General features: G+C 50.5%; 6 protein-coding genes across 6 annotated transcripts; all 6 read left to right on the forward strand.

Annotated features, from left to right (window-relative positions):
• Positions 1-601: 601 nt before the first annotated feature.
• On the forward strand, positions 602-1,811 carry JN550_007742 (uncharacterized protein; the record flags this gene model as incomplete). The annotated part of the gene is made up of 2 exons (XM_049319626.1): positions 602-1,553; positions 1,603-1,811. The coding sequence occupies 2 exons, from the start codon at positions 602-604 to the stop codon at positions 1,809-1,811; spliced, it is 1,161 nt and encodes a 386-aa protein (XP_049170399.1).
• Positions 1,812-3,028: 1,217 nt separating this feature from the next.
• JN550_007743 (uncharacterized protein) lies at positions 3,029-5,176 on the forward strand (the record flags this gene model as incomplete). Its single annotated transcript, XM_049319627.1, has 1 exon — positions 3,029-5,176. One exon carries the CDS (start codon positions 3,029-3,031, stop codon positions 5,174-5,176), a length of 2,148 nt encoding a protein of 715 aa, XP_049170400.1.
• A 464-nt stretch (positions 5,177-5,640) lies between these two features.
• Positions 5,641-6,093, forward strand: JN550_007744 (uncharacterized protein; the record flags this gene model as incomplete). The annotated part of the gene is made up of 1 exon (XM_049319628.1): positions 5,641-6,093. The coding sequence occupies one exon, from the start codon at positions 5,641-5,643 to the stop codon at positions 6,091-6,093; it is 453 nt and encodes a 150-aa protein (XP_049170401.1).
• Positions 6,094-6,330: 237 nt separating this feature from the next.
• On the forward strand, positions 6,331-6,813 carry JN550_007745 (uncharacterized protein; the record flags this gene model as incomplete). The annotated part of the gene is made up of 1 exon (XM_049319629.1): positions 6,331-6,813. The coding sequence occupies one exon, from the start codon at positions 6,331-6,333 to the stop codon at positions 6,811-6,813; it is 483 nt and encodes a 160-aa protein (XP_049170402.1).
• Positions 6,814-10,828: 4,015 nt separating this feature from the next.
• JN550_007746 (uncharacterized protein) lies at positions 10,829-11,934 on the forward strand (the record flags this gene model as incomplete). Its single annotated transcript, XM_049319630.1, has 3 exons — positions 10,829-10,861; positions 10,934-11,560; positions 11,626-11,934. The coding sequence occupies 3 exons, from the start codon at positions 10,829-10,831 to the stop codon at positions 11,932-11,934; spliced, it is 969 nt and encodes a 322-aa protein (XP_049170403.1).
• A 2,493-nt stretch (positions 11,935-14,427) lies between these two features.
• Positions 14,428-15,034, forward strand: JN550_007747 (uncharacterized protein; the record flags this gene model as incomplete). Its single annotated transcript, XM_049319631.1, has 2 exons — positions 14,428-14,676; positions 14,732-15,034. The coding sequence occupies 2 exons, from the start codon at positions 14,428-14,430 to the stop codon at positions 15,032-15,034; spliced, it is 552 nt and encodes a 183-aa protein (XP_049170404.1).
• Positions 15,035-15,405: the final 371 nt, after the last annotated feature.

Consider the following 15,405-nt stretch of genomic DNA (forward strand, 5'->3'; position numbering starts at 1 on the left):
CAACGATTTGAACTGTGCCTGCAAGAATAACTTCTCCATGAATGATGAAGCAAATAACTCGCTGGAGCCGCTGGGAGGTCAGAATTTGAGCATAATCCCCAGACAAGGCACGAGTTCTTATCTCTTGATTGCGCAAGGGGTGAGCTGGCTTTATTGCGCCGATAGCATGGCTCGCGTTGTTCATCACGAAATAATGCACCCCATCTTGCGACCACAGGCTTCCCCGGGAGTTGTCCTATGACACACTTATTACTATTTCGCTCGCGACTAGAAGATGTAGGTAAGTGTCGAAAAAAGCTTTAGACTTATAACGAAATGCATTGGATCCTTCGACCTTGGCTTTACTCTGACCTGGCACAATCCTGTCATCGCGGGGTCGTCTGGCGCAATGTGGGGCCGCTGCGCCGCTTCGTATGTTGTGCAAAGAGTCGATCGCAGATCGAGCGCAATATCATCTCAGCGGCGACGACATCGAAGTGACGCCATCTGACTGATACTCTCCGAGGGATGCGAAAGTAGAAGACCCCGTGCATATCGTGTCGCTCTCCCGAGACTCGCGCCAAAGGTCATAGAGGGTCAACCCTACTACCAACGGACAAATATGAGGGCAGCCACTTTCGTCGCTGCAACATGCGCAGGCGTATTGTGTGCTTCAGCTATTGGACACAATCAAGCACCACTCCACAATCCTTCATCAGTCGAGGCAAATGGGACATCGCCTCTTCTTGCACTGCATAAGAATCTGGTAGAAATAACATCGACCTCGGGATCAGAGCGGAATGCGTCAGATTTCTTGAAGGCTTATCTCCAACGCCATGGCTTTACCGTGGAGACTCAGGACGTGGAAGCCAACAGACAGAACGTCTATGCCTACCTGGGTAGTTCGCGGAGCACACGAGTCCTGGTCACTTCTCACATCGACACCGTGCCTCCGTACTGGCCGTATGAGCGAAAGGGCGACGAGATCTGGGGCCGCGGCTCAGTGGATGCGAAGGGCAGTGTAGCATCGCAGATCATCGCCGTGGAAGCGCTGATTAAAGATGACAAGATTGCCGAGGGTGATGTGGGCTTACTGTTTGTAGTAGGAGAAGAAGACAGCGGTATCGGGATGCAAACTGCCAACAAACTCGAGCTGTCGTGGGAGGCTGTCATCTTTGGTGAGCCGACCGAGCTCAAACTTGCGAGTGGCCATAAAGGCGGCATTGGCTTTACGATCAGAGCCAAGGGCAAGGCTGGCCATTCAGGGTATCCCGATGAAGGCAGAAATGCCATTGATTTGCTGGTTAACGGCCTTGCGGCCTTGCAGCAGCTCAGATTGCCAAGCAGTAGGGAGTTCGGCGAGACTACTCTAAACGTCGGACGAATCGAGGGGGGCGTAGCGGCCAATGTCATACCCGAAGACGCATCTGCGACAGCAATGGTCAGGATAGCAGCTGGAACACCGGCAAGGATTATGGGCTTGATCCAGCGTGCGGTTGCTGAGGTGTCCTATGACCTGAGCGTTGAGTTCAAAGCTGGACGCTCCCCAATCGCTATAGACACCGACATTGATGGTAAGACAAACACCCAAATGCACTACTACAGAAATCTGACGGGAACTAGGATTCGAAACAATCGTTGTGAGTTATGGTACAGATATTGGTAACCTGCAAGGTGACCACAAGAGATATTTGTACGGTCCAGGGACGATCTTGCTCGCTCATTCCGACCACGAGCACATCAAAATCAAGGATCTCGAAGATGCAGTTGAGGGGTACAAGGCCCTAATTACAAAGAATCTAGAGCGATCAGCGAAGCCGACCAACGTGTAAGCATAACCATAGTCTCTTCTGACGGTGGATGAATACATGCCACGGATGTTCAGAACCAACCATCACTTTTATGAATAGCATCTCTCGCCTAGCAACTTGGAGAACCACGTCTTGGTGTCTTGTCATTCACTTTTTCGGACAAGGAACCCGTAGGCCCAGCAGCGGTAGGTAGACAAGGGCGGACCGCATAACTTTTACTCCCTGCACGTGAGCCAACGCACAGAGGCCAACCACGCGAGCAAGTCTTGGCCTTGTTCAAACGAATTCCGAATTATGCAAGCGTGAATACCAGTGATTCAAGGTCAGTCTGTGATGTTGCTTCATCACACAACATAGAAAGGCCGGCGACGACTAGCCCTAGTGTTCACCCTAGTATAGAGACCCCAATACGTCGCCGACACTCAACAGATGACTAAGAAATTCAGCATCTTGGCGCAGCGGAAGCGTAAGACAACCTCGCAATGACTCTCTCACACACATTATCTAATAATAATTTAGGCGCCGGGCTCATATTCAAGACACCCGGAGGACGCTGGATCGAAACCAGCAGATGCTATCGCAGTCTCTCCACTTTCTCTTTTTACATTTTATTTTTTTGATTTTTTAGTCAGGGTGGGTGACGAGTCACTTGCTTGTCTAGAGTTTTACCACTACCTGGCTGGAAAGTTGTATCTTCAGTGCTGTTAACGGCCCGACTGACATCGCTTCACATGGTCTCCCATGTCAGGATATCTCATCTCGATTAGTATAGTGGTCAGTATGCCAGCTTGTCATCGACAGCGCGCTGGAGACCGGGGTTCAATTCCCCGATCGAGAGCTTTTTGCCGTCTGCTGTCTGGCTCGATGTGTTCTGCTGGGCGGCTTTTTCGCTTTTGCACCGATTGAGTCTCCCCCACGGTGCAGGATTTTCTAAATGGCGTATAACTCGTGTCTTTGTAGCGTGTACCTGTCTGACAGCCGCCTCCAGCTGACGCGTGCCAAAAGTTTTGCTCCTCTTTGGCTTTGGCCTGCTTGGTACCAACAACCCCACCACTCAGCTGATAAGCAGGCAGATAGCAGATAAGCCTGCTGATAACCAAAAATTTCTGGAACCGACAGAACGAGGACCAGTGCTGCCAAACTTTGGGAAGTGGGAATAGCATCAAGCTGTGGCCGGCTGCTGCAACACGCAACACACAACATCCCCATAACAGCACAGCACAGCAGGTCGTCCCGCCATGCCGAAGCCACGCTCGAAGAGGCAGGCCATCCGCGATGAGCGCAAGAAGAAGCGGGAAGATGCTGAGGTCGATTACGACACCGCCGACAAACCCGCCAAGCGACAGCGCATCGACGAAGCTGGCCATGCGAACAACGTGACGGACGATTATGCCACATACGAGGATGGCCCCCGAGAACCGTTCCAACATGCAGGGGCTGACCGGCCCGAGAAGGAGTTCTTTGGCTTGCTGTCGGATCAAGAGCAGGAGTACTTCCGTTCCGTCGACGAGCAGCTCGACATCGACGACTTCCCTTCCCAGGAGGAGCGCGATATGTACCTGGCCAATGTCTTCGTTGAGGCACAGGGCAAGGAGCTGAAGCTGGCGTGCAGTCAGTCCTGCTCCCGCCTTATGGAGCGCCTGATCCTTATGTCCAACTCTCGCCAAAAGAAGAAGCTGTTCGAACAATTCGCGTCGCATTTTCTCAACTTGATACAGCACCGATTCGCCAGCCATTGCTGCGAGACCCTTTTCTTGCAGTCCGCACCCGTGGTCACGCGAGAGTTGAGCGGAGAGCGGGACGATGAGCCAACCGAGGGAGAAGAACCAGACTCGCAGCCGCTTCCGTCAATGGAGGAGCTGTTCCTTCTCACGCTGGACGAGCTCGAAGGCCAATTGGGCTACCTTCTGACGGACCGGTTCGCCTCTCACACCCTCAGAGTCTTCCTGATCATTCTGTCGGGCCGGCCTTTGGAACAGTCTGCCACCAAGTCACTCATTCACAGCAAGAAGAAGGAGAAGATATCGGCGCCGTGGATGTCCGCTGCCACAACAGACCAAACCGGTGGCCTGCGTGCTGTGCCGTCATCTTTCACCGCTGCAGCCAAAAAGATCATCATCGACTCGACAGACGGCATGGATGCCACGGCCCTTCGAGTTCTCGCTTGCCATCCTACAGGGAATCCCGTTTTCCAACTTCTGCTCGAACTCGACATTGCCCTAAATCCCAAAGGAGAGGGCAAAGGCGAAGGCCAAACCGACGAAACCCCCACTGAACAGCGATTACTTTGGCGCTTGCTACCAGGAGCCCCTGCTTCTCTCAAGGAGTCGGGGTCACCCGCGTCGGAATTCATTAGTGCCATGACATACGACCCGATCGGGTCGCGGTTGCTCGAGACCCTGATCACGCATTGCCCTGGCAAGCTTTTCAAGGCAATGTTCAAGCACAACTTCCTGGACCGAATCCACAGTCTTGTGCGCAACGACATTGCATCTTACTCGGCAATTCGCATTCTCACCCGTGTCGGTAAGGAGGATTTGGTTGCATCTGTACACAAAATCCTCCCGGAGATGCCAAAGCTCGTGTCGTTGTCGAGGTTTAATGTCATCAAGACGCTGTTCGAGCGCTGTCAGGCTAGAGAAGCACAACCTGAGATAGCATCTCTGCTGAGAGCCTTCACGGCGGCTTGCGGGTCCGATAAGAAGCTTCTAGTACCCAAACTCTGCATACCCGAAAAGGAGGTCGATGCAGAGAAGCCAAAGCAACAATCACTTTCCAAGAACCAGTCGGCGCTCATATCACATGGCTCCCACCTAGCGACTACACTCTTGTCGATTCCCGGTGCGCCATCCAACGCAATCCAGACATCCTTACAATCTCTGTCGCCGGAGGCTCTGATGGGCCTTGCGACGTCATCGGCCCCTACAGCCCACGTCCTAACCGGCGCTTTCGCAACGTCTTCACAGAATAAGGCGTTCCACAAGGTCCTCGTCGCGTCTCTGATGCGCGACCTGATGACACTTGCCCAGTCCGAGCATGGCAGCAAAGTGCTTAGCGCGATCGTGTCGATGCCATCAAAGAGCGACGGCATCAACCTTCCCTTCCACCTGAAGGAGCAGATCATGAACGTGCTGGGCGAAAACGAGCAGGAGTTGCGTGACTCGTATGAGGGCCGCCGTGTCTGGAGGACGTGGAAGGGAGACATCTGGAAGACACGCCCCAGAGAGTGGATCGCGTGGGCCAAGGAGGTCGACGCTGAGGCCGTTCAGACCAAGGAGCCTATCTGGAAGAGGAAGGCCATGACAACGAATGGGAGCAACCCTAATTTTGTCAAGGTTGATGAGGAGGCAAGAAAACGCAAGAGGGGCGAGGAGACGGCAGAATGATATCCCTACTTCAAATCTAGAATGACTCGATTTTGAGTGTGGGATGTTATCAAATGCAACACTATGATATATCTACCTTTGTCCTGGAGTGATATTTCAGTGATCTCCTGAGATACGCATGTGGAACTCGCATAATTGACTACCGCGACTTAAATCTAACCCAATTGTTTGCCATGTCCGTCGCTTCGCGGCCGTTTTGTGTTCATGTGAGCCCGACTCGCAGCTGGAGGGTGCATGATGTAGGTTTATGATCACGCCTGCCTGAGGCCCTCTGGTAGGGTGGATTTGTAAACCCTTGTCACGCTTATGCGCATAACAACGACTCAGCCACCCAACAACATTCACGGCGCCTAGTTTAGGTTTCAGGTTGGCACAAGTGTTGCTGGTTAGATTCGTAGCACAAGTCTTCCTTCAATATAATCTCACAACTTGAGAACGGACATTCGAATTGAACTTGATCAGAAATGCCAGCCCACAACCCTGCCAGCTTGTCAGAGGACCCGACCGTTAACACCACCAACGACTCTACAAAAGACGTAACCAATGCGCCAACGGATAAGGCCAACGATGGCTCAACTATCCACGATACAGACGATTCTTCTGACATGAGGAAACGAATGCGTTCAGATGAGTTCATAGAACGTGTGCGGAAGCGCATGTGGAAGGAGTTGGACGATGACGCCGACGTCCCAAACCTCGACTACACCGAACAAGATCCCATCCAACGCTCGCGGTCACGAGTGCGAGAACATATGGAGCGGGCCTCAGCTCTCTTTTTCGTTGAGCTAGCACCACCATCGACGGCAAGAGGAGCTCGTTGCCAGTTTGTCGACTGCGACAAGAGAATCAAAGAAGGCGACTACAGGATTGCCGTGGTCCCGGGCATGAACAACGTGTACCAGAGTCCAGGCAAGTAAATCATTAGTCTATTTTTTGGCTTCGATACTCTATAAATAACTGTTTAAAAGACCTATACCATGTGAGCTGTTTTGAAAAATTGGTGGATTTCTCGAAGATCGAGTACATAAAGCGCCTTCAAGCACTGACCAGGGCAACTGTCTTTGCGCGTGGGCTGAAGCTCTCATCTATGACATGCGGCAACCATCTTCTAGATGGCGGAGCCGAGAGGCTTGTTTTGTACTGGATTGAATTCTATGCGCCGCCTGATTGCGCAGCGCGATGGAACTGAACAAACGCTGATGGACCCGAAACTAAGAGACCTGCTCAACAAAGCTGGTTCAGCTTCTTTCAAACCCGAGAAGCCGGATGGGATGACAGATTTCGAATATTTCAAGCTTTGTGGCCTCCTTACGACGATTGAGAGCGATGGAATCGAAGACAAGGAGGAATGGAACCTGATTGACCAGTTTGTTCCATTGTCATTCGATAAGCTTGAAGACTTGACTCAAACCGACAGCCTCAGTTCTATGCTACGAACGTGGAATCTCGCACAGGTACGATATTGTTGCCCTGCACAGGTCCTGGTATGCACTGAGGAAGGGCGGCTCACTGACGGGGGCAAAAGGTTACGAGCGGAAGTGGACGAGAAGGCTGCCAGAGCCATCAGGCGCCTCGGAAGTATTCCGATGCCGGACTTTCAATCAGCTCTCTTCGACCGGTACTACTCGAGACGCTGAAATGTTCGCCTAGGGTTTCGATGCAAGCTCTTCGATGATTTATATCTTGCAAATTAGGAGTATAAAGCAAAATACAGAATGCAGTTACTCTACATAATGATACATACGCTCTAATGTCACCACAGGCGGACTGAGGCTCTGCTCAAATATCCTGTAATACCGCGAAGATCTCAAACTGGGGAGGGGATGACAGCTCTCCCTACCGCTCTTGCGTTTGCTAATTTTATGAATGGGGTGTGGACCAACCCCCGCCTCGCGAGCTGCATTAGTTCATTGATAGAAATTGAGAGTTTATAAAAGGAAATTAGTTTTCTAGTTAGTTGTACCTAACGTGGTAACTCTTCATTGGCTGCGATAGCAAATTGGAGGTGGAGTCAGCAACACTAGGTAGGTGCTGTAATAAGCCTATTAACGCCGTTGTGCTGAGCTGACATCATGGCTCTTCCTTCTCAAATGAGGCTGCGTATGCACAGGTCGTTCTCTAAGGGTTATTATTAATGAGTAGATATTGAATGTAGTACTAATCTATTGCTTTCTCGGCCGAGTCTAGTCGGGTCGACGATCATGACTGAGCTAGCTCATCCGTAGCTGAGGTATCTACATGCAGGCGAACTAGCTCAGCCGCTGTAAACCTAACCTACAGGTCCCCGGACCAATATTGTCTCATCAGATGAGTTCTAGAGTGACAGAGGTTGCACCAGACGTTTGGCCAGGGTTACTGGTCACGTACAACGAAGGCAAGAGAAGGCACCAAGCCCGTCCACCAGGTAGGGCACCCAGGACTAGTCACAAGACGCCCTTGAAACCCACGCGATGTCCGTATAGCAAGGCCAAATACCCCCATTTTGCCCAGCACCTACCATAAATAAGAGGATTCCGATCTGGGTCGTCCATGCCAGCGTGACTTCAGTCATATATATATGAGAAGAACAAGAAACTTCCTGCCAGTAAAAAGACTGGCAGTTGTTAGGGTTCGCTGCCACCTCCAAATGAGATTGTCCTGGATTCAAAGCGCCCGGGGCAGCTGCAACACGCGGAGGGAATTTTATACAAAGCGCGCGTTTACCACCGTAACAAGTCAACGAGTCTCCCACGATCCACGTGGTAGTAGAGTTGGACTACACCGACCCCCCTAGCCACCCATAAGAGCACCAGCTAACGAAGTGTAGCTTGTTGTATCCGCACAAACGCGGAAAACAACACCTGGGTTCTTCCAGTCAATTTCGTATTGCACCGCAATCGTAGCCGAGGTAAAGTCCACTCAGCGATTGCAGAAGGTAATACAGAAACGACACCATAATCTGCCTTCAGCTACGCGTTCTCTCCAAGTTGAGGATTGATCTTCCAATAAAAACCAATATAGCCTGCAATGTGACTCTGAAGCTATGTGATGATTTTCGGCCAGCACCTGAAATGATACGATATATGCATAGTGCCAACGATTCGTGGTTGATCATGACCAGAACAGGTCTGGAGGCATGGCATTCAACGCTAGTGTAGTCCAAACGGTTTGGGCCGGGCCGTAAGGGGCGCCATTTCGAGCCTAGTCGCCCATATTATTATCAGCTGAACACTGCTCCAAGAGTGGCCGATATCCGACGCGCAGGCTCTTTCAGCTCCATTATTGGTGACAAGATAAGCTGACTTCGAGCTGAGCTCGCTGTCGATCTGCCAAATTGGATCTGGCCAAAAGCCAGTAACACTGGCCGTAACACTCCCAGGGTTCGCGCAGATCGCCTAGACGGTTTTACTTTTCCCTCTTGCTTGAGCGCATATAGGCCGCGGAAGATTGGCTCAAATATCCAGCATATCGCCTTGCGTGTCCGAGACAAGGCTTAGGGTAGTCACATCGCTATGTGTTTAAGTACCGAACTCAGACCGATAGCTCGCTCCCAGACTTATCCCGAATGGTAACGTGCTACGGAAGTGGGATGATTGAGCAGTGTAACGGGAGGGTTGGCGACTCTATGACTATCTCGACCTACAATTGACCTCTTGCTCGTGCTTAATAATTTGTACAATTGGGACAATTGATACTGTAGTATAAGAAAATCGAGAAGTGACGTATCGAAAAACGAAATCTCCTAAGTTGATCTTTCTCTTATTCTATCCACCATGTTAATTACTAGAAAAGCCGTGATAGGGAATCTGCCAACCTCCTTGAAATTTGGATTTACTTTCTAGATCACTATCTGTGCGCTTGTCTCTCTCTATGATTGGCCAACTTTGGAAGATGAAGCTGTAAACAGTACATGTGTCTCATTTCAGCGGCGCCGGACTGGTAGCTCCCAGATCCGCACGAGTCAGGGCTAGGTGCACATCTGTGCCCAGAACTACTGGGTACGGGGGATATAAGACCAGGCACCTCTACGACAGTCGAATTCACCATCAGTCTTCGTTCGTGACAGCTAATCCTACTTAGAATCCCACTTCATACCTCACTCTTCAGTTGCTCAATTACAAGATGTACGTGTCCCACTTGAGTGTTCAAGTGCAACTCGTTTCATAACACTTCATAGGTTGTCAAGCCGGTTCATCTACCTAATGGGTCTCTTCGCCACCTCGGGGGTAACTGCAGCATGGCCTCATGTTGAAGCTTGTTGCAATGCCTGGCCAGGTAACTGGAACGAATCTCGAGTGAAATGTTGCTTGCTGACGGGTATGTGCTGCAGGTGAGACCTGTGCCTACATTGCTGGCCACGCCCTAATTTCTGGCATATGCGAGAGCTCGTGCGAAAACGATAACTGTTCAAATACCCTCACCTGCCAACCTCGTCGCTGGACTCCGCACTGCGTTGGATGTGGTACCAAGAGTGGAAGGCGGGGCTACTCCGGCGATTATGGGCCAACTGCCATTTGAGTTCATAATTTTGACTCTAGAGTGCTGACTGAAGTGAAGCCCTTCTGGTTTCGAGAGATTCGATGCAGTCCTGTATTCATAGCATGGTCTGGCCACAATCACTGGGACCATATATGCTGATGAGATAACATTACCTCTCAACTCGTTTCTTGTCAATTGTTTGCCTAAGTTTGTTCCAACCTCATAATCCGGCAGTTTTTCATAGCATATCTTAAGTCCTTCACTCGATATAAGGCCCAACACCTTCCAAGAAATTGCAATCGTGGGATATCTTGTGAGGAAACCCCCTGTTCGAGATATGGGACGCCCATGAGCCCAGTTTCCAACTAAGAACTCTAATAAACGTCCAGAGGAACATCATGAAGATCTTCCAGCGTGAGTGATGTGTCACCCCTGTCCGGGTCGGCTTTCTGGACGTCTGCTGTTTCACTTGGACACCGGGACATCGACTTGCTAAATGCGTGACTCGGTCCCGTCATCACTCGAGTCCATCTTGCCAGTTGAAGTTGTATCTACGCAATGTCGCACTAACAATGGGGTTTGTACCGTGTAGCCAGTGGAGCAATGTGAGCTCTATATCAATCCCCCGGCGATGATATTCGCAGTTGATTGGACCTCGTCAATCTGCGGCTGGGATTAGACGGCAGCACGAGTTCACCGCACAATTTTATTTTTAAGCAAGAAGAATAATAAATCGAACTTGAAAGACATGTTTGGAAACGACTAATCAACGAATGGCCCGATTTTCCCTGCGTTGTAGGAGGAGACTACCTAGATTCTCAATTTGGTAATACTGCGGCTTTCGCGGATGGGTTGACAAGATTTCCTAACTTGGAAGGGGTTGGTCTTGGCATCCACCTCGAGGCTTCCGCCACCAATTTAAGATAACAAATTCCTACACGACCATCGCATTTGTCAATAATCAAAATGCTTCGGAGCTGACAAAGACATCCCGGAAAGGAAGGGGCTCCTCTTGGCATCGACAGTTGTAGACTTGATAGGGCTCAAGAAGAACCATACATAAGGTCGAGGTTGGAACCACTTGTAGAGAGATGTCTCACCATCAAACAAGAACTGCTTCATTTTATTAACAGCAGAACCCTCAATCCTTACACGTACCACTCCATCCAGAGAGCTTGTACCACACATAACACAATGGCCGCCCCTAGAAGCTCGTCCATCAACCTTGTCCTTGGAACTGCCAATGCAAGCCCCCCTAGCACCTTTGGGGCATTCTCAGAATACTGACACCTGTAAAAGATTGGAGACAAATCAAAAGATGGTATGGTTCGATACGATACTCCAGAAGAGGTCAACCATCTCCTCAAAGCTTTCCGTAAGCGAGGCTACAACCATCTCGACAGTGCACGTCTCTACGCCGCGCACGCCATTGGAACCTCCGAGCCCAGACTTGGTGCCGCCAAAGCGGGCGATACTTTCACGATCGATACAAAGGTCAACTCTAGTCGAGAAGGTGGCCACTCGAAGGCCAATATCCTCTCAGAAATCAATGACTCCCTGAAAGCTTTGAGGATGACGCAGGTCAACATTTTATATCTGCACCTGCCCGATCGCAAAACAGATATCAAAGAGACTTGCGAAGGGCTTGATCAAGCCTATAGAGAGGGTAAATTTAAGACGTGGGGAATCTGCAATATCTCTGCTTCTGAGGTCCAGAAGTTTATGGACGTGTGCGAGGAAAACGGCTTTGTCAAGCCTAGCGTGTATCAAGGACAGTACAATGCCATTGTCCGAGGTGCCGAGAAAGACCTTTTTCCACTGCTTCGCAAGTATGATATGCCGTTCTACGCATATAGTCCCGCTGCAGCTGGCTTCTTTGCTGGCAATCATAAGGAGGGACGCGAGGGCAGCCGCTTCGATCAGAAAGTTAGTCTCCTAAACATTGTCTCCCTACATCCCGACATGAGCAACACCTAGCTTACCAGTACCAGCTCTTGCTCGGCGGATTATACAGGAACTTTTATCTGAAGCCATCCATCATGGCTGCTACTGAGAAGGCTTTGCTGAGTGCCTCTAAACATGGAATTAGCGGACACGCCGCCGCTCTACGGTGGGTTGCCCACCATAGCACCCTGGAGCCTGAGCATGGCGACAGTATTGTCTTCGCTGCTTCCAGTCTAGCACAGCTCAATGACAACATCGACTTTTTCGAGGCAGGGCCGCTTCCGGCTGATGTAGTGGAGGCTTTGGAGGCTATCTATGGAGCCATTGGTGAAGATGAAGTATTGTATCATATGTGAGATGAAAGAGACTCTTTGGGGAGGGTGATGGTAGGAAGTGAATTATGTGGAGTTTAGTTCTTTACTAGGCCACATGAGGAAGGGGTAAGTCTTGGCATGGCTCCAGGGCAGTGTAAGAGGAGACGGATCGGGCGCAGTCTGAAGAGTCGCCTAGTCTCACCTAACCACTAGATCAATTGGAGGATCAATTGATTACAAATATCCCTTTACTCCGAGCTTGGAGGCTGACGTATTTCCCTTGACGGCGTCAACACAAATTATCTGTAAACCCTTTTCCGGTAATGATCCATTATTGAATCCAGTTTCTCCGATAGGTCATCAAAAATGGAGTTTGTGGTGGTGCAGCCCAATGCTGCAGTCTCGGCTGAGACAAAACAGCAGATCAACAAGCATATTGCTCGCACATCGCATAGGCGGTTACGGAATCTCCGTGTGAACCAGTATCAAAACAGTCTGCGCAGTAAGCCGTCGAAAGAGGTCACACAGTGCACTGTCACACGTGCACATACAATAGTTGAAGACGACCCGATCGTAGCGAGGCATCAAAAGATGCTGATATGGTCTCCGAAAACCGTCACGAGTTTTGTGCCGGCAACGAAGGACATGGTCCCTTTCGGGAAATTGCTAAGGAGGTCTGCGCCTAGAGAGCAGTATTTGCTACAGTATTGTGAGTTGCCTCATAAGTCAGCCTGTCTCGGAATGAGGCGAGTCATTAATGTCGAAGAGTAGATGCAAGTGTAGCTCTGCCGTATATCAACGCTAATTGTCCGATCGTGGACTCACTGGGCCAAGAACACAATTACTTCAGAACCAACTGGGTCTTCCTTGCATCGGAAGAGAATGAGTACTATAGAGGGTTTCTACTCTCCGCTTGCCGCCATTTGTCACTTGTTCAACAGAAGCACCAGTACGCCGATTTAGCGGTCGACTATAAACTGCAATATATCAGCGAGCAAAGAAAGAACGTCGCTGCCGGTGGTCCAGCGGCAGCTCGCAGTGCTATCACCATGGCGTTGGTATTGGGGTTTGACGAGGTAAGCAAGCAACACTATCCGATTTAAGCGGCAGTGAAGAAGTTTGCGCGACAGTAGCAGGGCTGACATGCATAGATCATGCTTGGTGACCTGAATATGGCATTCAAGCATATTCTCGGCGCTTCTGAGATCATTAAAGCAGCCGGGAGCCCAGAAGCTCTCGGGCTGAGCAAGTTCATCCGCTACGTCCTGTACTTTTGCCTGCATGGGAATCGTTTGTTAAGCTGGGAACCTCTTCTGTGTTGCAGCTCGTCATTTATGAAGCCGCATCTCGCAGGCCTCTTAATTAAGGATACCTGAAACCTTCGGTGGCGTTGAGATGCTGGGTAGCATTGAGACCCTGAAGTCTTGTTGAATAGTCATCCTATTCGTGGTAATCGGAGAACATGTGGCCCTACTTCTGACGAGAAATAGTTGTTCCTATTCATATGAAAGGAAGTGTACTGCATTTTATCGATTGTTACGATCGTTAGTTGGTACGTGATCCTTGATAACTTTGAGCAATGGCGTACCGCCTTGAGGTGGATTGTGGTGCGGTTCGCATCCTGACGCAGTATCGTGATTAGCTCGCTATGAGAAAAGGCTACCTCGTGTCCCAGTGTAATATAGTGAGGATAAAAAGCGGCGCGAGGTCCATCATACAGCAGGCTAAGGAGGCTCCAATCATTCATAACCACGAGCTCAGCCCCAAACAGTCATAGCGATGGTGTCACATCCCCAGAAACGAGATTGAGATGTGACCAAGCTACAGTATTCGGCACAGCGATGGCGTAAGTTTGAGTTCGCAGATGTAGTGGGTTGAAAGAACGAATCCATACAACAGGTCCAGTTTATTTATATACAACTTCTTCCAGTACTATTTGTACAGCTTGTTACCTAGAGTATGAGGGGAGTATGTAGTTGCCAGTTGGCACAGTGTGAGGGAGCATCTTTATTGTTTCTTTTGTCAATTTAGTACAGTACCTATAGTTAGCCACTATTTTCGTTCGGGGTCGGCTTCCGCATGAAGTAGCATTTAGGTTGACGAGCGCCGCCCTGATGGCCCGTTGCGCGCTAGTGAGTTCGTAGGCCTACACTACTTTAGACCCGCTATGAGTTATTCATGGAGGATGGGGCCGGGCCTGTCTCATAAAACACCAGAGTGGCAGACCAGGGGTTGAAGATATATACGAAGCGTGCAGCTCGAGATCATAGATCAGCGCTCCGCCCCATGCTTGGCCACCCACCAATCTGACGCGCGAAATTGCCAGAATCCTTAGCGAGCTGGAGCAGTGTGTTAGCATTGATGTGAGAATTGAGGGCAAATTGCGCTCTGCGACTTTTCTACTCAACGATGTTATAAAGAAGCCTGGCCCCTTCAGGGGAGGCTTTCGTCATCCAACTCGGTCTCCGCTTTAGGCCACGTTCACCCTCTTTTTCTACTCTCGCTCGTTCGTATTTTTCGCTCATTAACTGCAATATGAAGGTCCAATTCGCCGTCGGTCTCGCAGCGACCTTTACTGGTGCTTGGCAGCCCGCCGCGGCATTGCACTCCCCTAACATGGCTGCAGCCCCACGGCGGCCCGCGCGGGCTACTGGCACAGGTCGTCAGGGAGTTTTGCTTCCCGACACAGATGTAGCATTCGCGGCAGCTTTTGCAGAAACAGCCTCGGTTCAGGGAATTGCTACCACTGAAGAAGTCGATGGAGTATATGGCACGTGTCTCGTGGTACGTCGCGTCGCGCAAGCATTATCGACTCAAAGTACTGATTCCAACTGCCTAGGCCACTAACGCCACGATCTCCGACTGCGAAGCTGTCATCGACGATATTGCAGCAAACTCTGGGAACCTCTCAGTTGCGCCGGGGTTTTGTCTCAACTGGTGGGAAGGCGGCTGCCAAGGACGGGTGTGCGGGAAGAACGACCTTTATGAAGCGGATGCCCAGTCCGTCGCCAGCACGATGAAGGGGTCAATACTGGATACCTGCATTGCCAACGGGTTGACTGGCGTTGCTGCCGACTGCGCAGACTACAAGGGTAGCTGTGGGACTTATCGGCTCTTCCTGCAGACTTTCGCTGGGATCTAATAGAACGGCACTGACGAGGGCGGTCCGGGACGATTAATAGCTAATGAGTAATCTGAGTCAGCAGCTCGGACCCAGCCTCCAGCTCCGAAGTCCACTCATGTCAAAATGCTACTGGCTCCGTGTACCCTGTCTTGTGTGTGAGAGTGCCGAGGTCTGCAAGACGTGTTGGCAAGCGTATTGAGGTTTGTCTAGCTCTGCGTTGGTAGTCCTTCAGTCTAAGGTGACTGCTGGAACAATCGCCAGAGACGATATTATTTCGCTGCATAACGTTATGATGACAGCTGTAATAATTGCACCAAGGCAGACAATGACGTCAACAGTAGAGTGCGGTGGTAAATTCCATGCGTGATGCCCCTGATAATGATTGGCCT

The sequence above is a fragment of the Neoarthrinium moseri genome (assembly GCF_022829205.1).
Source record: "Neoarthrinium moseri strain CBS 164.80 chromosome Unknown scaffold30_Wmoseri_CBS_16480, whole genome shotgun sequence".
Taxonomy (NCBI): domain Eukaryota; kingdom Fungi; phylum Ascomycota; class Sordariomycetes; order Amphisphaeriales; family Apiosporaceae; genus Neoarthrinium; species Neoarthrinium moseri.